Raw genomic sequence first — 24,270 nt, 5'->3', positions numbered from 1 at the left:
CTTCCTCGCAGGAGCAGCCAAACGTGCGACTTAGCTGGTCATAGCCGCAACCGGAAGTCAGGCGAATGTATTTTTTGTTTCCCCTTGCCGCATCAGCCCCTGATAATGCCTGTTCTATTATAATTTCAGTGCTTGACTGTTCAATCCTAAGCTTCTGAATTAATTTGGATAAATTAGGGTGATGGACATTGACTCTGCTACTGAAGGCGTGGTGCCACCCTTCTAGCGAGTTGTTAGTTTTTGGGAGATCACTGAGAACTCTGGAGTGACACGACCATAAATAAATGTCAAATATTGGGCGTCGACGTCTACCGCAACGATTCCTACCCATGTAATAGACGTCACATTTAAATTCCTTCCTTCTGTAATGAATTTAAATATTAAATCATAATTCTCTTCACTTTTACTGTTTGTTACACAATAAAGTAGTGGCACTGTTTTACGTTCACAAATGAGTGCATGGATCGTGTATAGCTGCTTACCCAAAGGTGCAGAGTCAATAGTCCCGTCACAAAACCACTCGGTTTTCTTGGATAAAATTTCCAAATTTTTCAACATACCAAATATAGAAACATCTTCATTTTCATAGAGTAAAAAATCATCACCTCTTGGAGTCTTATATAGTTCTTCCTCACTTATTACTGGTCTTTTTCGTCGCTTGAGAGAGTCCTTTTTTGGTAATGCTCCGACAATGGTCAAGGGGATATCGGACGTTACATTATCAATGATAGAGCTTGGCAATTGTTCAGATTGTGCAGAAAGATGTTTTATTTCTTCTTTAACTTTTGAAGCTTGATTTTCAATAGGTGTTGGCGGATGCGAGTGTTCAGAAGACGTTCTGCTAATTACGTCATCGATCGTTGTCATTCTTGCGTTGAAGACTTTACGATTTGCGCATCTCCAATAAGTCTTTGATTCCCTGGTTTTGTCAATAATATAGGCGTATCCCTCGAACAGAAGCTTTTTGCCTCCTCGCTCCGTTTTGACAAACTCCATGATAGATACTGAAGGGCTTTGAATAAAAAAGGAGTTTGAGAATTTGGTCTTGAAATTCATTTACAAATAGCCTAAGTAGTTTAGTAAAACGACCCTAACAATAAATAGTTTAGTATAACAATTTTAGAAATAAGTAATTAAATATAACAATTGTTGAAGTACGTAATTTAGTATAACTATTTTAAGCGGGTTCCCTGTCGACTAATTGTCCTATCGGCCAATCGTCCTGTCTGTCAATTGTCCTGTCTGTCAATTGTCCTGTCTGTCAATTGTCCTGTCTGTCAATTGTCCTGTCTGTCAATTGTCCTGTCTGTCAATTGTCCTGTCTGTCAATTGTCCTGTCTGTCAATTGTCCTGTCTGTCAATTGTCCTGTCTGTCAATTGTCTGTTGGCTAATTGTCTTTCGGCCAATTGTCCTACTACCAACTTTCCCGCAGCCCCTACAACCCTCCCTATCTCTGTAACCTCCTCCAGCCCCTACACCCCTCCCTATCTCAGTAACTTCCTCCAGCCCCTACAACCCTCCCTATCTCTAACCTCCCCCAGCTCCTACACCCCATCCTGTCTCTATAACCTCCACTCCGTCTCTATCTCTGTAAGAAACTTCTTAAAACAAGTCTCCTGGATCAAGCAAATGCCTCCTTCACTGATTCCTCATTGAATTTGAGTGTATGAGTGAGTGACAGTGTGAGTGACTGACAGTGTAAGTGAGTGAGTGTGAGTGAGTGACAGTGTGAGTGAGTGACAGTGAGGGAGTGACAGTCTGAGTGAGTGACAGTGTGAGTGAGTGAGTGGCAGTGAGTGAGTGAGTGAGTGACAGTGTGAGTGAGTGACAGTGTGAGGGAGTGAGCGACTGTGAGTGAGTGAGTGACAGTGTGAGTGACTGACAGTGTAAGTGAGTGAGTGTGAGTGAGTGACAGTGTGAGTGAGTGACAGTGAGGGAGTGACAGTCTGAGTGAGTGACAGTGTGAGTGAGTGAGTGGCAGTGAGTGAGTGAGTGAGTGACAGTGTGAGTGAGTGACAGTGTGAGGGAGTGAGCGACTGTGAGTGAGTGAGTGACAGTGTGAGTCAGTGACAGTGTGAGGGAGTGACAGTGTGGGAGTGACAGTGTTAGTGAGTGACAGTGTGACTGAGTGACAGTGTGAGTGAGTGAGTGACAATGTGAGTGAGTGACAGTGTGAGGGAGTGGCAGTGTGAGGGAGTGACAGTGTGAGTGAGTGACAGTGTGTATGTGTGAGTGAGTGACAGTGTAAGTGAGTGGCAGTGTGAGTGAGTGACAGTGTGAGTGAGTGAGTGAGTGACAGTGTGAGTGAGTGACAGTGTGAGGGAGTGACAGTGTGAGTGAGTGAGTGACAGTGTGAGTGAGTGACAGTGTGAGTGGGTGAGTGACAGTGTGAGGGAGTGACAGTGTGAGGGAGTGACAATGTGAGTGAGTGAGTGACAGTGTGAGTGAGTGACAGTGTGAGTGAGTGAGTGTGAGTAGTGACAGTGTGAGTGAGTGACAGTGTGAGTGAGTGACAGTGTGAGTGAGTGACAGTGTGAGGGAGTGAGTGACAGTGTGAGGGAGTGAGTGACAGTGTGAGGGAGTGACAGTGTGAGTGAGAGTGTGAGTGAATGACAGTGTGAGTGAGTGACAGTGTGAGTCAGTGAGTGACAGTGTGAGTGAGTGCGTGAGTGACAGTGTGAGTGAGTGAGTAACAGTGTGAGTGAGTGACAGTGTGAGGGAGTGAGTGACAGTGTGAGGGAGTGAGTGACAGTGTGAGTGAGTGACAGTGTTAGTGAGTGAGTGTGAGTGAGTGACAGTGTGAGTGAGTGACAGTGTGAGTGTGTGAGTGAGTGCGTGAGTGACAGTGTGAGTGAGTGAGTGACAGTGTGAGTGAGTGACAGTGTGAGTGAGTGACAGTGCGAGTGAGTGAGTGACAGTGTGAGGGAGTGAGTGACAGTGTGAGGGAGTGAGTGACAGTGTGAGGGAGTGACAGTGTTAGTGAGTGACAGTGTGAGTGAGTGAGTGACAGTGTGAGTGAGTGACCGTGTGAGGGAGTGACAGTGTGAGGGAGTGACATGGTGAGTGAGTGACAGTGTGAGTGAGTGACAGTGTGAGTGAGTGACAGTGTGAGGGAGTGACAGTGTTAGTGAGTGACAGTGTGAGGGAGTGACAGTGTGAGGGAGTGAGTGACAGTGTGAGGGAGTGACAGTGTTAGTGAGTGACAGTGTGAGTGAGGGAGTGACAGTGTTAGTGAGTGACAGTGTGAGTGAGTGACAGTGTGAGTGAGTGACAGTGTGAGGGAGTGAGTGACAGTGTGAGGGAGTGAGTGAGTGTGAGTGAGTGACAGTGTGAGTGAGTGAGTGACAGTGTGAGTGAGTGACAGTGTGAGGGAGTGAGTGCGACCACAGGGAGCGTGGCTAAGGTGGGAGGGGTGAAAAGACTGACCTCCAAACTTCCACCCCAGCGAGGGAGGGGGGCAGAACAGAGGGGATCAGGAGGTACCATATGAGGGAAGACTGGGGTTTGTGTCTCTCCTCACACAGGTGCACAGGCTGGTTGGTGAAGTTCCATGTAGTCGAACTGCCCAGTATGGGAAGGTGGGGTAGATCTAGAGACACAATTCGTTCTCGTGATTCTCAATGACTCGTAGCAATTCTAACACTAAATATCCATCTTCTTCCCAACACCTGTCTCTCATTGTCTCCCCGTCTCTCTCTCTGTCTGTCTCTCTGTCTGTCTCTCTCTCTCTCTCTCTCTCTCTCTCTCTCTCTGTCTCTCTCTCTGTCTCTCTGTCTGTCTCCCCGTCTCTCTCACTGTCTCTCTCACTGTCTCTCTCTCTCTGTCTGTCTCTCTCTCTCTGTCTCTCTCTCTGTCTCTCTCTCTGTCTGTCTCTCTCTCTGTCTCTCTCTCTCTGTCTCTCCGTCTCTCTCTGTCTCTCCCTGTCTCTCTCTGCCTCTTTCTCTCTCTATCTCTCTCTGCCTCTCTGTCTCTCTCTCTCTCTGCCTCTCTGTCTGTCTGTCTCTCTCTCTCTCTCTGCCTCTCTGTCTGTCTCTCTCTCTCTCTCTGTCTCTCTCTGTCTCTCCGTCTCTCTCTGTCTCTCTCTGTCTCTCCTTGTCTCTCTCTGCCTCTCTCTCTCTCTATCTCTCTCTGCCTCTCTGTCTCTCTCTCTCTCTGCCTCTCTGTCTGTCTCTCTCTCTCTCTGCCTCTCTGTCTGTCTCTCTCTCTCTCTCTCTCTCTCTCTGTCTCTCTCTGTCTCTCTCTGCCACTCTGTCTCCCTCCCACTCTCTCTCCCTCCCACTCTCTCTCTCCCTCCCACTCTGTCTCCCTCCCACTCTCTCTCCCTCCCACTCTCTCTCCCTCCCACTCTCTCTCCCTCCCACTCTCTCTCCCTCCCACTCTCTCTCCCTCCCACTCTCTCTCTCCCTCCCACTCTCTCTCCCTCCCACTCTCTCTCTCCCTCCCACTCTCTCTCTCCCTCCCACTCTGTCTCCCTCCCACTCTCTCTCCCTCCCACTCTTCTCCCTCCCACTCTGTCTCCCTCACACTCTGTCTCCCCTCCCACTCTCTCTCCCTCCCACTCTCTCTCCCTCCCACTCTCTCTCTCTCCCACTCTCTCTCTCCCTCCCACTCTCTCTCCCTCCCACTCTCTCTCCCTCCCACTCTCTCTCCCTCCCACTCTCTCTCCCTCCCACTCTGTCTCCCTCCCACTATCTCTCCCTCCCACTATCTCTCCCTCCCACTCTCTCTCCCACCCACTCTCTCTCCCTCCCACTCTCTCTCTCCCTCCCACTCGCTCTCTCTCCCTCCCACTCTCTCTCCCTCCCACTCTCTCTCTCTCCCTCCCACTCTCTCTCTCCCTCCCACTCTCTCTCCCTCCCACTCTCTCTCTCCTCCCACTCTCTCTCCCTCCCACTCTCTCTCCCTCCCACTCTCTCTCCCTCCCACTCTCTCTCCCTCCCATTCTCCTCTCTCCCTCCCACTCTCTCTCCCTCCCACTCTCTCTCCCTCCCACTCTCTCTCCCTCCCACTCTCTCTCCCTCCCACTCTCTCTCCCTCCCACTCTCTCTCCCTCCCACTCTCTCTCCCTCCCACTCTGTCTGCCTCCCACTCTCTCTCCCTCTCACTCTGTCTCCCTCCCACTCTGTCTCCCTCCCACTCTCTCTCTCCCTCCCACTCTGTCTCCCTCCCACTCTCTCTCTCTCCCTCCCACTCTGTCTCCCTCCCACTCTCTCTCTCTCCCTCCCTCCCACTCTCTCTCCCTCCCACTCTCCTCTCTCCCTCCCACTCTCTCTCCCTCCCACTCTCTCTCCCTCCCACTCTCTCTCCTCCCACTCTCTCTCCCTCCCACTCTCTGTCCTCCCTCCCACTCTCTGTCTCCCTCCCACTCTCTGTCTCCCTCCCACTCTCTCTCCCTCCCACTCTCTCTCCCTCCCTCCCACTCTCTCTCCCTCCCACTCCTCTCTCCCTCCCACTCTCTCTCCCTCCCACTCTCTGTCTCCCTCCCACTCTCTGTCTCCCTCCCACTCTCTGTCCTCCCTCCCACTCTCTCTCCCTCCCACTCTCTCTCCCTCCCACTCTCTCTCCCTCCCACTCTCTCTCCCTCCCACTCTCTCTCCCTCCCACTCTCTCTCCCTCCCACTCTCTCTCCCTCCCACTCTCTCTCCCTCCCACTCTGTCTCCCTCCCACTATCTCTCCCTCCCACTATCTCCCTCCACTCTCTCTCCCACCCACTCTCTCTCCCTCCCACTCTCTCTCTCTCCCTCCCACTCTCTCTCCCTCCCACTCTCTCTCTCTCCCTCCCACTCTCTCTCCCTCCCACTCTCTCTCCTCTCCCTCCCACTCTCTCTCCCTCCCACTCTCTCTCCCTCCCACTCTCTCTCCTCCCACTCTCTCTCTCTCCCACTCTCTCTCTCCCTCCCACTCTCTCTCCCTCCCACTCTCTCTCCCTCCCACTCTCTCTCCCTCCCACTCTCTCTCCCTCCCACTCTCTCTCCCTCCCACTCTCTCTCCCTCCACTCTCTCTCCCTCCCACTCTCTCTCCCTCCCACTCTCTCTCTCCCTCCCACTCTCTCTCCCACCACTCTCTCTCCCTCCCACTCTCTCTCCCTCCCACTCTCTCTCCCTCCCACTCTCTCTCCCTCCCACTCTCTCTCCCTCCCACTCTGTCTGCCTCCCACCCTCTCTCCCTCCCACTCTGTCTCCCTCCCACTCTGTCTCCCTCCCACTCTCTCTCTCCCTCCCACTCTGTCTCCCTCCCACTCTCTCTCTCCCTCCCACTCTGTCTCCCTCCCACTCTCTCTCCCTCCCACTCTCTCTCTCTCCCTCCCACTCTCTCTCCCTCCCACTCTCTCTCCCTCCCACTCTCTCTCTCTCCCTCCCACTCTCTCTCCCTCCCACTCTCTCTCCCTCCCACTCTCTCTCCCTCCCACTCTCTCTCCCTCCCACTCTCTGTCTCCCTCCCACTCTCTGTCTCCCTCCCACTCTCTGTCTCCCTCCCACTCTCTGTCTCCCTCCCACTCTCTCTCCCTCCCACTCTCTCTCCCTCCCACTCTCTCTCCCTCCCTCGCTCTCTCTTTCCCTCCCACTCTCTGTCTCCCTCCTACTCTCCTCTCTCTCTCTGTCACCATCCCTCTCTCCCTTACGTCCTTCCTCTCCCTCTCTCAATCTCTCTCCCACTGCAGGCTAAGTTTGAGTTGATTACATCTGAGGCATCGTGCCTCCGTAGTCTGGACATTGCAGTTGAACACTTCCAGCTCTCCTCCAAGCTCCAGGCATTACTGGGTGGGCAGGAGAGGCAGTGGCTCTTCTCCAAGCTGGCCGATGTTCGCGAAGTCAGTCGCAGGTACGTTGGAAGCCGGAGTTCGAAAGCAGAAGAGGGGGAGCGAGGATCACTGTTAATTCTGTCACACAGGAACTGGAGAAGACCCATTCAGCATCTCTTTCTGTAACCACCTTCAGCTCCTCCAACCCACCCTATCTCTTTAACATGCTCATGCCCAGAAATCCCACCTTATCTCTGTAACCTCCCCCAGCCCCTACACCCCTCCCTATCTCTGTAACCTCCCCCAGCCCCTTCACCCCTCCCTATCTCTGTAACCTCCTCCAGCCCCTACACCCCTCCCTATCTCTGTAACCTCCCCCAGCCCCTACACCCCTCCCTATCTTTGTAACCTCCCCCAGCCCCTACACCCCTCCCTATCTCTGTACCTCCTCCAGCCCCTACACCCCTCCCTATCTCAGTAACCTCCCCCAGCCCCTACACCCCTCCCTATCTCTGTAACCTCCTCCAGACCCTACACCCCTCCCTATCTCTGTAACCCCCTCCAGCCCTGACACCCCTTCCTATCTCTGTAACCTCCCCCAGCCCCTACACCCCTCCCTATCTCTGTAACCTCCTCCAGCCCCTACACCCCTCCCTATCCTGTAACCTCCTCCAGCCCCTACTCCCCTCCCTATCCCTGTGACCTTCTCCAGCCCTTACACCCTCCCTATCTCTGTAACCTCCCCCAGCCCCTACACCCCTCCCTATCTCTGTAACCTCCTCCAGCCCCTACACCCCTCCCTATCTCTGTAACCTCCTCCAGCCCCTACACCCCTGCCTATCTCTGTAACCTCCCCCAGCCCCTACACCCCTCCCTATCTCTGTAACCTCCCCCAGCCCCTACACCCCTCCCTATCTCTGTAACCACCTCCAGCCCCAACACCCCTCCCTATCACTGTAACATCCTCCAGCCCCTACACCCCTCCCTATCTCAGTAACCTCCTCCAGCCCCTACACCCTTCCCTATCACTGTAACTTTCCCTCAGCCCCTACAACCCTCCCTATCTCTGTAACCTCCTCCAGCCTATACAACCCTCCCTATCTCAGTAACTTCCCCCAGCCCCTACAACCCTCCCTATCTCTGTAACCTCCCCCAGCCCCTACACCCCTCCCTATCTCTGTAACCTCCCCCAGTCCCTACACCCCTCCCTATCTCTGTAACCTCCCCCTCCCTATACAACCCTCCCTATCTCTGTAACTTCCTCCAGCCCCTACACCCCTCCCTATCTCTGTAACCTCCTCCAGCCCCTTCAACCCTCCCTATCTCTACCCTCCCTAGCCCCTACAACCCTCCCTATCTCTGTAACCTCCTCCAGCCTATACAACCCTCCCTATCTCAGTAACTTCCCCCAGCCCCTGCAACCCTCCCTACCTCAGTAACCTCCTCCAGCCCCTACAGCACTCCCTTTCTCTACCCTCCCCCAGCCCCTACAACCTTCCCTATCACTGTAACTTTCCCACAGCCCCTACAACTCTCCCTATCTCTGTAACCTCCTCCAGCCCCTACACCCCTCCCTATCTCTGTAACCTCCTCCAGCCCCTACACCCCTCCCTATCTCTGTAACCTCCTCCAGCCCCTACACCCCTCCCTATCTCTGTAACCTCCTCCAGCCCCTACACCCCTCCTATCTCAGTAACTTCCTCCAGCCCCTACAACCCTCCCTATCTCTAACCTCCCCCAGCTCCTACACCCCATCCTGTCTCTATAACCTCCACTCCATCTCTATCTCTGTAAGAAACTTCTTAAAACAAGTCTCCTGGATCAAGCAAATGCCTCCTTCACTGATTCCTCATTGAATTTGTGTTGGAGAGTGTGTGCTGGGCACTGCACGGACATGCATCACTGCATTCACAGTCAGATCGATATGAAGCCCATCATTTGCTGAATCATCCCTGCCTTCCCTTCCCAGTCTAATTCTGCACTAATTCTGTTGCTCCTTTACCATTCAGATTCCTTGCAGACCTCGAGGAGGACCTGGAACAGGATATCATGGAGTTTGATGTTTGTGGGATCTTCCTATCCCATCTCCCAGACTTCAGAGCAGTTTACATTCCATACGTAACCAACCAATCATATCAAGAGAAGACTTTTAAACGGCTAATGTAAGAATACAGAGAAATCTTCCTCTACACTGTCCCCAACAAACACTCCCAGGACAGGTACAGCATGAGGTTAACTACAGAGTAAAGCTCCCTCTACACTGTCCCCATCAAACACTCCCAGGAAAAGTACAGCATGGGGTTAGATGCAGAGTAAAGCTCCCTCTACCCTGTCCGCATCAAACACTCTCAGGACAGGTACAGCACGGGGTTAGATACAGAGTAAAGCTCCCGCTACACTGTCCCCATCAAACACTCCCAGGACAGGTACAGCACGGGGTTAGATACAGAGTAAAGCTCCCTCCACATTGTCCCCATCAAACACTCCCAGGACAGGTACAGCACAGGGTGAGATACAGAGTAAAGCTCCCTCTACACTGTCCCCATCAAACACTCCCAGGACAGGTACGGCACAGGGTGAGATACAGAGTAAAGCTCCCTCTACACTGTCCCCATCAAACACTCCCAGGACAGGTACAGCACATGGTGAGATACAGAGTAAAGCTCCCTCTACACTGTCCCCATCAAACACTCCCAGGACAGGGAAAGCACAGAGTTAGATAGAGAGTAAAGCTCGCTCTACACTGTCCTCATCAAACACTCCCAGGACAGGTACAGCAGGGGGTTAGATACAGAGTAAAGCTCCCTCTACACTGTCCCCATCAAACACTCCCAGGACAGGTACAGCACGGGGTTAGGTACAGAGTCAAGCTCCCTCTACACCAGGGGTGGGAAAACTACGGCCCACGGGCCGCATGCGGCCCGCCAAAGTTCTTTATGCGGCCCACCAAGTCATTAAAAAAAAAAATTTTTTTTTTAAAATTCTTTTTTTTTATTTTTAAGTTTTTTTTAAGGTTAATGGGGGGGGGGGCTGTTGGGTTACTTACTGGTATAGGGTGGATACGTTGACTTGAGTAGGGTGATCATTGCTCGGCACAACGTTGAGGGCCGAAGGGCCTGTTCTGTGCTGTACTGTTCTATGTTCTATATGAGGCGCCCAGAATCATAACCGGGTGAAGTAATTATTTTATTTAATATACTATGCGGCCCTTTAAAATTGTGAATTTCTGAATGTGGCCCTTGCATGGAAAAGGTTGCCCACCCCTGCTCTACACTGTCCCCATCAAACACTCCCAGGACAGGTATAGCACGGGGTTAGATACAGAGTAAAGCTCCCTCTACACTGTTCCCATCAAACACTCCCAGGACAGGTATAGCACGGGGTTAGATACAGAGTAAAGCTCCCTCTACACTGTCCCCATCAAACACTCCCAGGACAGGTACAGCACAGGGTTAGATACAGAGTAAAGCTCCCTCTACACTGTCCCCATCAAACACTCCCAGGACGGGTGCAGCACAGAGTTAGATCCAGAGTAAAGCTCCCTTTACAATGTCCCCATCAAACACTCCCAGGACAGGTACAGCACGGGGTTAGATACAGAGTAAAGCTCCCTCTACACTGACCCCATCAAACACTCCCAGGACAGGTACAGCACGGGGTTAGATACAGAGTAAAGCTCCCTCTACACTGACCCCATTAAACACTCCCAGGACAGGTACAGCACGGGGTTAGATACAGAGTAAAGCTCCCTCTACACTGTTCCCATCAAACACTCCCAGGGCAGGTACAGCACGGGGTGAGATACAGAGTAAAGCTCTCTCTACACTGACCCCATCAAACACTCCCAGGACGGGTGCAGCACAGAGTTAGATACAGAGTAAAGCTCCCTCTACACTGTCCCCATCAAACACTCCCAGGACAGGTACAGCACAGGGTTAGATACAGAGTAAAGCTCCCTCTACACTGTCCCCATCAAACACTCCCAGGACGGGTGCAGCACAGAGTTAGATCCAGAGTAAAGCTCCCTTTACAATGTCCCCATCAAACACTCCCAGGACAGGTACAGCACGGGGTTAGATACAGAGTAAAGCTCCCTCTACACTGACCCCATCAAACACTCCCAGGACAGGTACAGCACGGGGTTAGATACAGAGTAAAGCTCCCTCTACACTGACCCCATCAAACACTCCCAGGACAGGTACAGCACGGGGTTAGATACAGTGTAAAGCTCCCTCTACACTGTCCCCATCAAACACTCCCAGGACAGGTACAGCACGGGGTTAGATACAGAGTAAAGCTCCCTCTTCACTGTCCCCATGGACACTCCCAGGACAGGTACAGCACGGGGTTAGATACAGAGTAAAGCTCCCTCTACACTGTCCCCATCAAACACTCCCAGGACAGGTACAGCATGGGGTTAGATACAGAGTAAAGCTCCCTCTACACTGACCCCATCAAACACTCCCAGGACGGGTGCAGCACAGAGTTAGATCCAGAGTAAAGCTCCCTCTACACTGTCCCCATCAAACACTCCCAGGACAGGTACAGCACGGGGTTAGATACAGAGTAAAGCTCCCTCTACACTGACCCCATCAAACACTTCCAGGACAGGTACAGCACGGGGTTAGATACAGAGTAAAGCTCCCTCTACACTGTCCCCATCAAACACTCCCAGGACAGGTACAGCACGGGGTTAGATACAGTGTAAAGCTCCCTCTACACTGTCCCCATCAAACACTCCCAGGACAGGTACAGCACGGGGTTAGATACAGAGTAAAGCTCCCTCTTCACTGTCCCCATGGACACTCCCAGGACAGGTACAGCACGGGGTTAGATACAGAGTAAAGCTCCCTCTACACTGTCCCCATCAAACACTCCCAGGACAGGTACAGCATGGGGTTAGATACAGAGTAAAGCTCCCTCTACACTGACCCCATCAAACACTCCCAGGACGGGTGCAGCACAGAGTTAGATCCAGAGTAAAGCTCCCTCTACACTGTCCCCATCAAACACTCCCAGGACAGGTACAGCACGGGGTTAGATACAGAGTAAAGCTCCCTCTACACTGACCCCATCAAACACTCCCAGGACAGGTACAGCACGGGGTTAGATACAGAGTAAAGCTCCCTCTACACTGTCCCCATCAAACACTCCCAGGACAGGTACAGCACGGGGTTAGATACAGAGTAAAGCTCCCTCTTCACTGTCCCCATGGACACTCCCAGGACAGGTACAGCACGGGGTTAGATACAGAGTAAAGCTCCCTCTACACTGTCCCCATCAAACACTCCCAGGACAGGTACAGCATGGGGTTAGATACAGAGTAAAGCTCCCTCTACACTGACCCCATCAAACACTCCCAGGACGGGTGCAGCACAGAGTTAGATCCAGAGTAAAGCGCCTTCATGTTATGTGGTGTTTGAGATAATTTTCCCTCTCTTGTGGCAGACGGGATAATCCCCAGTTTCGGGAGGTGGTGGAGGAGCTGGAAAGTGACCCTCTTTGTCAAAGACTTTCTTTGAAATCCTTCCTCATTTTGCCATTTCAACGGATTACACGGCTCAAACTCCTGGTCCAGGTACGTCCATCGTGTGGTGGCGAGAGTGTCTCGTTTCGATACATCTCACAGCTGGCTGGGGTCAAGCTTTTCCCGTATCTGGCAGGGGCTTCTTTTGGAGGTACGGGATAAAGTAAAACAACCAATCGGGCGGTAAATTAACTTCAGCCTCTTCAAGCGACTTAACCTATTATTGAATAAGCGCATTTACTTCAGCGGCTTTTTACCCGCCGGCTTTTCAAAAATGCCGGTTATGATTCCGGGCACCTCATTGGCGGGCCGCATAAATACCTTTGTCGGGCCACATGCGGCACGTAGTTTGCCCACCCCTGATCTAAATGGAGAGAGACTGCAGAAAAGTGCAGCGCAGAGGGATTGGAGGGTCGTTGTGCATAAATCACAAAACGCTAGCATGCTAGTTCAGCAGGTCATTGCGAAGGCAAATGGAGTGTTTGCCTTTACTTGAAAGGAAGTGGAGGACAAAAATAATCAAGTCTTGCTAAAACTGTACAAGGCACGAGGTAGACCACCCCTGGAATACTCAGAACAGTTTATTTCTCCTTACCTAAGGAAAGATATCCTGACATTGGAGGAAATCCAGAGCCCAGGTATGGAGAGAATTTCTTCTGAGGAGAAGTTGAGTAGGTTGGACCTGTACTCATTGGCAGACTGAGAGGTGACCTTATTGAATCATACAGGGTTCTCAGGCGGCTTGACAGGGCAGATGCTGAGAGGCTGCTTCCTCTTGTGGGAGAGTTTAGGACCAGAGGGCAAAATCTCAGAGTAAGGGGTCACCCTTTTAAGACAGAAATGAGGAAGAGTTTCTTCTCTCAGAGTGAGTCCGTGGAATTCTTTACCGCAGAGAGCTGAAGAGGTTGTGTTGTTAAGTATGTTCAAGGCCGAGATAGACAGATTTTTATCAGTGAGGGAATCGAATGTTATAGAATAAGGCGGGAAAGTGGAGCTGAGGATTCTCAAATCAGGTCAGTCAGGATCACATTGATTGACGGAGCAGACTCGATGGGCCGAATGGCCTGCTTCTGCCCCTATATCTTATGGTCCGATGGTAAACAGATTGTGAAAAGGTAATTTAACAGGATCGGTGGAACACTCAGTCACTACGGTCACCCGTCGGGTATGGAAGGCCTCAACGGCAGCGAGATGCCTTTTTCACCAACACCTGGCAACGGAGGAGCCGGGCCGTCAACTCCTTCTCGCCGGCCTGCGGCCTGGACTTGGCCCGGAGCTGGCCCGCTAGGAGGGCAGTTCCTGCTGCTCCCCCCCCCCCCCCCCCCCACCTTTCCGCCTGCCTACAGATCAAGATTGTGGGGATGAAATGCAACGACAAAGGGATTAACTGAAAAGTGGGTGCAGCCCAGTCCATGTACAGGCGTGTGGTCACCAGACTCCGCAAAGCCCTCAAAAGGTGTCTGGCATCTTAGGGGTCTGTGAACTAATGCAATCTATGGGTGTAAGGTACTGTTGGGTGCAATACCCACCGCCCCACGCGTCATGACTTTGGCAGAATTCTTGCTGTTCGTATGGAAGTGCTGGTCTCAGTCCCTCAGCCCGCTCAAGGAGCCACAGCCTGCCTTCTCCATCACTCAATCCTGTGGTTAAAATTCCATCTCCCTCACAGGAACATGGACACACAATCCACTGGAATTATCAGGAGATACTTGGGACAGCGGGCGAACAGAGAGGGGGCGGAGAGAGAGAGGGGGGTAAGAGAGAAAGAGTAGGGTGAGAGAGAGAGAGGTGGCCGCGATAGAGAGGGGGGATAGAGAGGGGGTGGAGAGAGAGAGAGGGGGATAGAGAGGGGATGGAGAGAGAGAGAGGGGGATAGAGAGGGGATGGAGAGAGAGATGAGTGATAGAGAGAGGGTGTGGAATCAGAGAGAAAAGGGGACTGAGAAAGAGAGAGGTGGCGGAGAGAGAGAGGGGCGGAGAGTAAGAGAGATGGGGACGGGGGGGTTTAGAGAGACAGGGGACAGAGAGTGAAAAGGGGTGAAAAGAGACAGAATGGGGAGAGAGAGTGGGGTACAGAGAGAGAAAGCAGAGGTTAGGGGGCGCAGAGAAAGGGAGGCGGAGAGACAGGGAGCAGAGAGAGGAGGGACAGATAGTGTCAGAGAGCGCGGAGGGAGAGAGAATGAGGGAAGAGAGGAGCAAAGGGAGGGAGAGATGGAAGGAAGTGTGAAGAGATAGAGGAGACAGAGCAAGTGAGAGGGGGTGGAGTGAGAGAGGGGGCACGGAGAGATAGGGAGGGGATGGAGAGAGAGAGAATGGGGGAGAGAGTGTGAGGCAGAGAGAGGGTGCAGAGTGAGAGGGGGATAGAGAGTGAGCTAGAGGACAGAGACTGAGAATGGATGGGGAGAGAGATGGGGACAGAGAGAGCGGAGGGCGGTGAGAGAGCGAGAGAGAGAAAGGGCGGTGAGAGAGAGACAGAGAGCAGGGGACAGAGAGTGGGGGACGTAGTGATATACGTAAGCAAGTGTAAATATGTACAGCCTCCGATCAGTAGGTGTCAGGCAAGTAATAGCACGTGACACTGTAGCCTTGAGGGAGTCGTGGAGGAGAAACCATCAGTCGTATTAATTCCTGTTTGATAGCATTCGTTTCTTACCCACAGTTCATTATACTATAATAAATTGAACTAGATGTTCTTTAGTACACCAACTCAGTCATTGTCTCTGCACAAGAACATAACATGGTACCAGGCGTGGTCAAAAAACTAATGGTCAGAAGTATGAAGATTTGAAGGACATAGTCTTTAAATTTGGTGAATCGGTGCGACAAGGAAAACCTGGAACATCGAAGGAAATCTCTGAAAACGCAAAACCTGTGCGAGAAAAAGGTGGATAGTTTAAAAACTCCGAAACAACTTTGTGTAACCGGCAATGTTGATGCCAATTGGTGCACATTTAAACAACAGTTTACACTGTATGTAGCAGCTCTAGGATTGTAGGTGCAGCCAGATGAAAGAAAGATAGCGTTGTTGCTAACGGTAGCCGGCCCACAGGTGATTGAGATTTATAACACCTTCGTATATGAACAAGAGGACAATGGTAAAAGCTTCTATGCCATCATAAAAACATTTAATGAGCATTGCAGGCCGAAGAAAAATGAAACTTTTGAGCGATATATTTTTAGAACGCGCACATAGAAGACGGGCAAGTTCTTTAACAGCTTTCTCACCGACCTCAAGTTGAAAGCACAACGTGTAACTTTGTGACTTTAAAATCATCAATGATTGGGATCAAATTGTCTTTGGAGTAAATGATGATAAGGTGCATGAACATCTCTTATGGGAGAATGAGTTTCAATTAGAAGACAGAATTAGGATTTGCCACGCGAGTGAACTAGCTGCGAAACATATCAGCACATTGAAGCACAAAGTTTTGGCGTGAAAATTGGGAGCGATGCCGGCGCCATAGATGTTGTGATGCACTCAAAAATAAAACGTGGTCTCAGCAGCGGTGGCCATTTTAAACACTTGGGAAAAGTAGCTGAGGAAGTATAGGCGCTGTTGTGCTTTCATAGTTGTAGCATCGCTGTGGGTGGACCAGGACAGATTTTTGGTGATGTGCACACCTAGGAATGTAAAGCTGTCAACCATCTCCACCTCAACCCCGTTGATGCTGACAGGGATGTGTACAGTACTTTGCTTTCTGAAAGTATGGACCAGCTCTTTAGTTTTGCTGGCATTGAGGGATAGATTGTTGTCACTGCACCACTCCACCAGGTTCTCTATCCCCATCCTGTATTATGACTCGTCGTTATTTGAGATCCAGCCCATTATGGTCGTATCGTCAACAAACTTGTGGATGGATTTGGAGCCAAATTTTGCCACGCACTCATGTGTGTACAGGGAGTATAGTAAGGGCTAAGTACGCAGCCTTGCGGGTCCCAGAATTGAGTACTATTGTTGAGGAGGTGTTTATTCTTACAGATTGTGGTCTATGGGTCAGGAAGTCGAGGATCCAGTTGCAGAGTGAGGAGACAAGTCCTAGGTTTTGGAGCTTTGATATAAGCTTGGGTGGGATTATGGTGTTGAAGGCGGAGCTGTAGTCAATAAATAGGAGTCTGATGTAGGAGTCCTTGTTGTCGAGATTCACCAGGGATGAGTGTAGGGCCAGGGAGATGGTGTCTGCTGTGGACCAGTTGCGGCGGTATGCGAATTACAGTGGATGTTGGCGTTCTGGGAGTATGGAGTTGATGTGCCTCATGACCAACCTCTTGAAGTACTTCATTACGATCAATATCAGGGCCACTGGACGGTAGTCATTGAGGCACGTTGCGTGGTTCTTCTTTGGCACCAGTATGATGGTGGTCTTCTTGAAGCAGGTGGGGAGCTTGGAACAGAATACGGAGAGGTTGAAGATGTCCGTGAACACATCTGCACAGGCTCTGAGTTCATGACCAGGGACCCTGTCTGAGGGTTCCTCGCCTTCTGAGGGTTCACTTTCAGGAAGGCCGATCTGACTTCGGAAGCTGTGATGGTGGGTGTGGGTGTGTCCGGGGCTGCTGGGACAGTCGACAGTGGTTTGATGATTTGAAAGTTTGAAATTGAAAAACTTTGGTTGGACTGAACAGCATGAACAAGAATGGATAAGACTAAAGAAAGAAGACCACATCAGTATTAACATTTCTCGATCCAACAAAAAATACCAAGATTTCAACAGATGCATTGAAGGATGGTCTGGGTGCAGTATTGCTGCAACAGGACAATGGTAGTCATTGGAAACCAGTAGCATGCTTCAAGATCTATGACAGAATCTGAATGTCTTTATGTACAAATAGAAAAAGAGAGTTTAAGGAAAGTAAATGGTTTGGAGAAATTCCAGAGCTACGTATCTGGTCTATCTACGTTCATTGTCGAGACAGATCATAGACTGTTGGTTGCAATAGTCAAGAAGAGTCTCAGTGAGATGTCATCTCGCATTCGACATCTAATGATGAAACATCAGAGATATGACTTTGAATTTAACTATACACAGGGTGAGGATATTGTCGCAGCGAATGCGTTGTCCAGAGCTACAACTTCACAGGGTAACAATTCCATTGGAGAGGATGTGCAGGTTCATGTAGATATGATCACAGAAACATTTCCAGGGTCGGATGCACAGTCAAAACTGATTGTTGAAGAAACAGAGAAGGATAAATTATTACAAATAGAACATAGAACAGTACAGCACAGAACAGGCCCTTCGGCCCTCGATGTTGTGCCGAGCAATGATCACCCCACTCAAACCCACGTATCCACCCTATACCCGTAACCCAACAACCCCCCCCCCCCCCCTTAACCTTACTTTTTAGGACACTACGGGCAATTTAGCATGGCCAATCCACCTAACCCGCACATCTTTGGACTGTGGGAGGAAACCGGAGCACCCGGAGGAAACCCACGCACACACGGGGAGGACGTGCAGACTCCGCACAGACAGTGACCCAGCCGGGAACGGAACCTGGGACCCTGGAGCTGTGAAGCATTTATGCTAACCACCATGCTACCGTGCTGCCCATGGTGATAAATAATTGCAACAATGGATGGCCGAAAGGTTCATGTTCTAAATATCATCACATACGATCAGAGCTAAGTGTAGCAAATGGTTTGTTACTGAGGCAAGAGAGAATCATAATTCCAGTGTCTGTGCAGGGAAATACTGCAAAAGATTCATGAGGGTCACCTTGGAATTGAGAAACGCAAGCAAACAGTACAAGATACTGTATATTGGACGGGAATAAACAAAGACAGACAGAACATGGTGGAAAAGTGAACCACCTGTCAACGATATCAACATCAACAAGCAAAGGAACCAATGAAAATAGGTGACACTTATTCTATCTTGATGGTAAAGAATATTTGGTAGTGCTAGATTATTACTCAAATTATCCCGAGATAGCACAGTTATCTAGCTCATCAGCAAATTGTATAATCATGCACACAAAAGAACTTTTGCATAACATGGAATAGCCTGAGTTAGTAATGAGTGGTAATCGAGCATGCTTCACAGTAAAGAATGGCAGGAAGTTGCACAGCAATATGATTTTAAGCATTAACGTCAAGTCCATTATAACCGCAATCAAATGGCAAAGCAGAAATGGGGTTCAGATAGTCAAGCAATGACTGAGGAAGGCCATGGACAGTACAGATGATCCATATTTAGCACTGCTCAGTTACCGAACATCTCCATTAAGTTGTAGTTTATCGCCAGCAGAAATGTTGATGAATCTGAAACTACGAATAACTCTGCCATGCCAGACCGAGCAAAGGCTGAATGAGAAGATAAGGGATCAGATGGAATCTCAGAAGAAGAAACAAAAGGAATATTATGCCAAGTCTACCAGGAGTCTGAAACCTTTGAAACTGAATGACATGGTGAGAGTGGAGGATCCTGATGACTGGTCAAAACGTGCTAAGGTATTGCAGAAAACAGGTCCAAGGTCCTGTACTGTGATAACTGAGCAAGGACAGGTTTGAAGGGGGAATAGACGAACACTCCTAAAAGTGAAGCAACCTGTTGCTGAACAGCGAGGCGAGGATGGATATGAAAGTTTACATTCATCGAAATCGACACAACCAGTGAACGGGTTAAATGTCAAAGTACAGAATGATGTTCAGAACAATGATACAATCACAGCAGATGGACCTACAGAAGGTCAGAAATATCACACAGATTCACCAGATTTACCAAAGTTGAGACAATCAATGAGAAACAGAAAGAAACCGGAACAGTTGGATCTGTGAATGGACAATAGAACTGTACATAATGTAAAATACATTGTTATGCATATCATATATAATATTTACTGAAATAATATGTTTTCTTTGAAATCTCAAGGAAAGGGGATGTAGTGATATGTATAAACAAGTGTAAGTGTAAATATGTAAAGCCTCCGACCAGTAGGTGTCAGGTAAGTAATAGCACGTGACACTGAGCCTGGGGGAGTCTTGAGGAGAAATTGTCGTGGTCAGTCGGCTTTGTATTAGTTCCAGTTTGATAGCATTAGTTTCCTGCCCACAGTTTATTATGCAACAATAAAATTAACTGGTCTTGAACTAGATATATGCTGACTCAGTAATTGTCTCTGTACAAGAGCATAACAAGGGGGACTGAGAGAGAGGAGGACAGAGAGTTAGAGAGAGGGATAGAGAGTGAGAGAGAGGAGACAGAGAGAGGGGGAGGACAAAGAGACAAAGAGAGGGTGGACATGGAGATGGGAAAAAATAGAGAGAGGGGGCCAGAGAGAGAAAGAGGACAGAGAGAGGGGGCGGAGGACAGAGAGTGGGAGGGGATTGGGAGAATGGGGAGAGAGAGAGGGGCACACAGAAAGAGAGCGATGGGGACGGAGAGGAGGTGGAGAGAGTGGGAGTGGGACACAGAGAGTGGACAGAGAACGATGGACAAGGCCATGAAAGAAAATGGGGGAGAGAGAGAGAGGGCACAGAGAGGGAGCTGGGTACAGAGAGAGGGGGGAAGCTTGAGATAGAGAGCAAGAGAGAGAAGGGACAGAGGAAGGGGATCAGAGAGTGAGAAGGGGCACAGAAAGGAGGCAGAGAGAGGGGAGGAGAGGAAATGAGTGAGAGAGGCGGGACAGAGAGAAAGAGTGGGACAGAGAGAGAGAGAGAGAGAGGAGGCCAAGGAGAGAGAGAGGAGACAGAGGGAGGGTTGGGATAGAGACAGAGAGTGGGACAGAGAGAGTAGGATGACGACGGGGGGCAGACAGAGAGCGGGACAGAGAGAGAGATCATAAGAATATAAGAACTAGGAGCAAGAGTGGGCCATCTGCCCCCTCGAGCCTGCTCCACTATTCAATGAGATCATAGTGATCTTTTGTGGACTCAGCTCCACTTTCCGGCCCGAACACCATAACCCTTAATCCCTTTATTCTTCAAAAACTATCTATCTTTCTCTTAAAAACATTTAATGAAGGAGCCTCAGCTGCTTCACTGGGCAAGAAATTCCATAGATTCACAACCCTTTGTGAGAAGAAGTTCCTCCTAAACTCAGTCCTAAATCTACTTACCCTGATTTTGAGGCTATGGCCTCTAGTTCTGATTTCACCCGCCAGTGGGAACAACCTGCCCCCATCTATCCTATCTATTCCCTCCATAATTTTATATGTTTCTAGAAGATCCCCCCTCATCCTTCTAAATTCCAACAAATACAGTCCCAGTCTACTCAACCTCTCCTCGTAATCCAACCCCTTCAGCTCTGGGATTAATCTAGTGAATCTCCTCTGCACACCCTCCAGCGCCAGTACGTCCTTTCTCAAGTAAGGAGACCAAAACTGAACACAATACTCCAGGTGTGGCCTCACTAACACCTCATGCAATTGCAGCATAACCTCCCAAGTCTTAAAGGCCATCCCTCTAGCAATAAAATTCCATTTGCCTTCTTAATCACCTGTTGCACCTGTAAACCAACATTTTGCGACTCATGCACTAGCACACCCAGGTCTCTCTGCACAGCAGCATGTTTTAATATTTTAGCATTTAAATAATAATCCCTTTTGCTGTTATTCCTACCAAAATGGATAACCTCACATTTGTCAACATTGTATTCCATCTGCCAGACCCTAGCCCATTCACTTAACCTATCCAAATCCCTCTGCAGACTTCCAGTATCCTCTGCACGTTTTGCTTTACCACTCATCTTAGTGTCGTCTGCAAACTTGGACACATTGCCCTTAGTCCCAAACTCCAAATCAGCTGTGTAAATTGTGAACAATTGTGGGCCCAACACTGATCCCTGAGGGACACCACTAGCGACTGATTGCCAACCAGAGAAACACCCATTAATCCCCACTCTTTGCTTTCTATTAATTAACCAATCCTCTATCCATGCTACTACTTTACCCTTAATGCCATGCATCTTTATCTTATGCAGCAACCTATTGTGTGGCGCCTTGTCAAAGGCTTTCTGGAAATCCAGATATACCACATCCATTGGCTCCCCGTTATCTACCGTACTGGTAATGTCCTCAAAAAATTCCACTAGATTAGTTAGGCATGATCTGCCCTTTATGAACCCAGGCTGCGTCTGCCCAATGGGACAATTTCTATCCAGATGCCTCGCTATTTCTTCCTTGATGATAGATTCCAGCATCTTCCCTATTACCGAAGTTAAGCTCACTAGCCTATAATTTCCTGCTCTCTGCCTACCTCCTTTTTTAAACAGTGGTGTCACGTTTGCTAATTTCCAATCCGCCGGGACCACCCCAGAGTCTAGTGAATTTTGGTAAATTATCACTAGTGCATTTGCAATTTCCCTAGCCATCTCTTTTAGCACTCTGGTATGCATTCCATCAGGGCCAGGAGACTTGTCTACCTTTAGCCCATTAGCTTTCCTATCACTACCTCCTCAGTGATAACAATCATCTCAAGGTACTCACCTGCGCTTGAGGGATACAAGATAGCCAGGAGGGAACTGAAGAAAGGGATTAGGAGAGCTAAAAGAAGGCATGAAAAATCTTTGGCGGGTAGAATCAAGGAAAACCCCATGGCCTTTTCCACATATGTGAGAAATATGAAAATGACTAGAGGAAGGGTGGGTCCGATCAAGGACAGTTGCGGGAGATTATTTATTGAGTCAGAAGAGATAGGAGAGGCCTTGAACAAGTACTTTTCTTCAGTATTTACAAACGAGAGGGGCCATATTGTTGGAGAGGACAGTGTGAAACAGACTGGTAAGCTTGAGGAGATACTTGTTAGGAAGGAAGATGTGTTGGGCATTTTGAAAAACTTGAGAATAGTCAAGTCCCCGGGCCTGACGGGATATATCCAAGGATTCTATGGGAAGCAAGGGATGAAATTGCAGAGCCATTGGCAATGATCTTTTCGTACTCACTGTCAACAAGGGTGGTACCAGGGGATTGGAGAGTGGCAAATGTCGTGCCCCTGTTCAAAAAAGGGAATAGGGATAACCCTGGGAATTACAGGCCAGTTAGTCTTACTTCAGTGGCAGGCAAAGTAATGGAAAGGGTACTGAGGGATAGGATTTCTGAGCATCTGGAAAGACACTGCTTGATTAGGGATAGTCAGCACAGATTTGTGATGGGTAGGTCTTGCCGCACAAGTCTTATTGAATTCTTTGAGGAGGTGACCAAGCATGTGAATGAAGGTGAAGCAGTGGATGTGGTGTACATAGATTTTAGTAAGGCATTTGATAAGGTTCCCCATGGTAGGCTTATGCAGAAAGTAAGGAGGCATGGGATAGTGGGAAATTTGGCCAGTTGGATAACGAACTGGCTAACCGATAGAAGTCAGAGAGTGGTGGTGGATGGCAAATATTCAGCCTGGAGCCTAGTTACCAGTGGCGCACCGCAGGGATCAGTTCTGCGTCCTCTGCTCTTTGTGATTTTCATTAATGACGTGGATGAGGGAGTTGAAGACTTTGCAGACGATACAAAGCTTGGTGGAGTTGTGGATAGTGAGGAGGGCTGTTGTCGGCTGCAAAGAGACATAGATAGGATGCAGAGCTGGGCTGAGAAGTGGCAGATGGAGTTTAACCCTGAAAAGTGAGGTTGTCCATTTTGGAACGACAAATATGAATGCGGAATACAGGGTTAACGGTAGGGTTCTTAGCAATGTGGAGGAGCAGAGAGATCTTGGGGTCTATGTTCATAGATCTTCAAAAGTTGCCACTCAAGTGGATAGAGCTGTGAAGAAGGTCTATGATATGCTAGCGTTCATTAGCAGAGGGATTGAATTTAAGAGCCGTGATGTGATGATGCAGCTGTACAAAACCTTGGTCAGGCCACATTTGGAGTACTGTGTGCAGTTCTGGTCACCTCATTTTAGGAAGGATGTGGAAGCTTTGGAAAAGGTGCAAAGGAGATTTCCCAGGATGTTGCCTGGAATGGAGAGTAGGTCTTACGAGGAAAGGTTGAGGGTGCTAGGCCTTTTCTCATTAAAACGGAGAAGGATGAGGGGCGACTTGATAGAGGTTTATAAGATGATCAGGGGAATAGATAGAGTAGACAGTCAGAGACTTTTTCCTCGGGTGGAACAAACCATTACAAGGGGACATAAATTTAAGGTGAGTGGTGGAAGATATAGGGGAGATGTCAGAGGTAGGTTCTTTACCCAGAGAGTAGTGGGGGCATGGATTGCACTGCCTGTGGAAGTAGTTGAGTCGGAAACATTAGGGACCTTCAAGCGGCTATTGGATAGGTACATGGATTACGGTAGAATCTTGGGGTGTAGATTAATTTGTTCTTAATCTAGGACAAACGTTCGGCACAACATCATGGGCTGAAGGGCCTGTTCTGTGCTGTATTTTTCTATGTTCTATGTTCTGTCATAGCCTCATTTCTATCAGTCACTGGCATGTTATTTGTGTCTTCCATTGTGAAGACCGACCCAAAAAACCTGTTCAGTTCCTCAGCCATTTCCTCAGCTCCCATTATTAAATCTCCCTTCTCATCCTCTAAAGGACCAATATTTATCTTAGCCACTCTTTTTTTGTTTTATATATTTGTAGAAACTTTTACTATCTGTTTTTATATTCTGAGCTAGTTTACTCTCATAATCTATCTTACTCTTTTTTATAGCTTTTTTAGTAGCTTTCTATTGCCCCCTAAAGATTCTTGCACATGAAGGAGCCAGGGACAGTGGTCTGTCAGAACCAATTGACCTTCTAGACCACGGCCACAAACCCCCTTTCATTTGTCTTCCAGAACATTCTGAAGAGGTCATCGCCGGGGTCACACGAGGAATGCAAAGCCAGCAAAGCATTTGAGTCACTGGCTGAGGTGAGCTCTCCTTCTGGAACAAACGACCTCGTGGTAAATGCTAGTCCGCGGATGAAAGGTCAGAGTTGACCCCTCCCTGCGATGAGACATCAGAAATATTCTCTTCAATCCTCTAATCGGTGCACACGGCTTTGACTGTGTGTTGAGGATGTTATGATATTCAATACAGTCTTGTCTAGAACATACTTGGAGCACTGTGTACAGTTCTGGTC

The 24,270-nt window shown here is 49.3% G+C and overlaps 1 protein-coding gene across 1 annotated transcript; it reads left to right on the top strand.

Moving 5' to 3' along the window:
- Positions 1–3,487: 3,487 nt before the first annotated feature.
- Positions 3,488–24,127, top strand: LOC119951014 (rho guanine nucleotide exchange factor 19-like). Its single transcript, XM_038774048.1, has 5 exons — positions 3,488–3,553; positions 6,665–6,825; positions 8,755–8,907; positions 12,194–12,323; positions 23,984–24,127. The coding sequence occupies exons 1-5, from the start codon at positions 3,488–3,490 to the stop codon at positions 24,125–24,127; spliced, it is 654 nt and encodes a 217-aa protein (XP_038629976.1).
- Positions 24,128–24,270: the final 143 nt, after the last annotated feature.

The sequence above is a fragment of the Scyliorhinus canicula genome, chromosome 16 (assembly GCF_902713615.1).
Source record: "Scyliorhinus canicula chromosome 16, sScyCan1.1, whole genome shotgun sequence".
In the NCBI taxonomy this organism is placed as follows: domain Eukaryota; kingdom Metazoa; phylum Chordata; class Chondrichthyes; order Carcharhiniformes; family Scyliorhinidae; genus Scyliorhinus; species Scyliorhinus canicula.
This window is presented reverse-complemented; position numbering and strand designations above follow the sequence as displayed.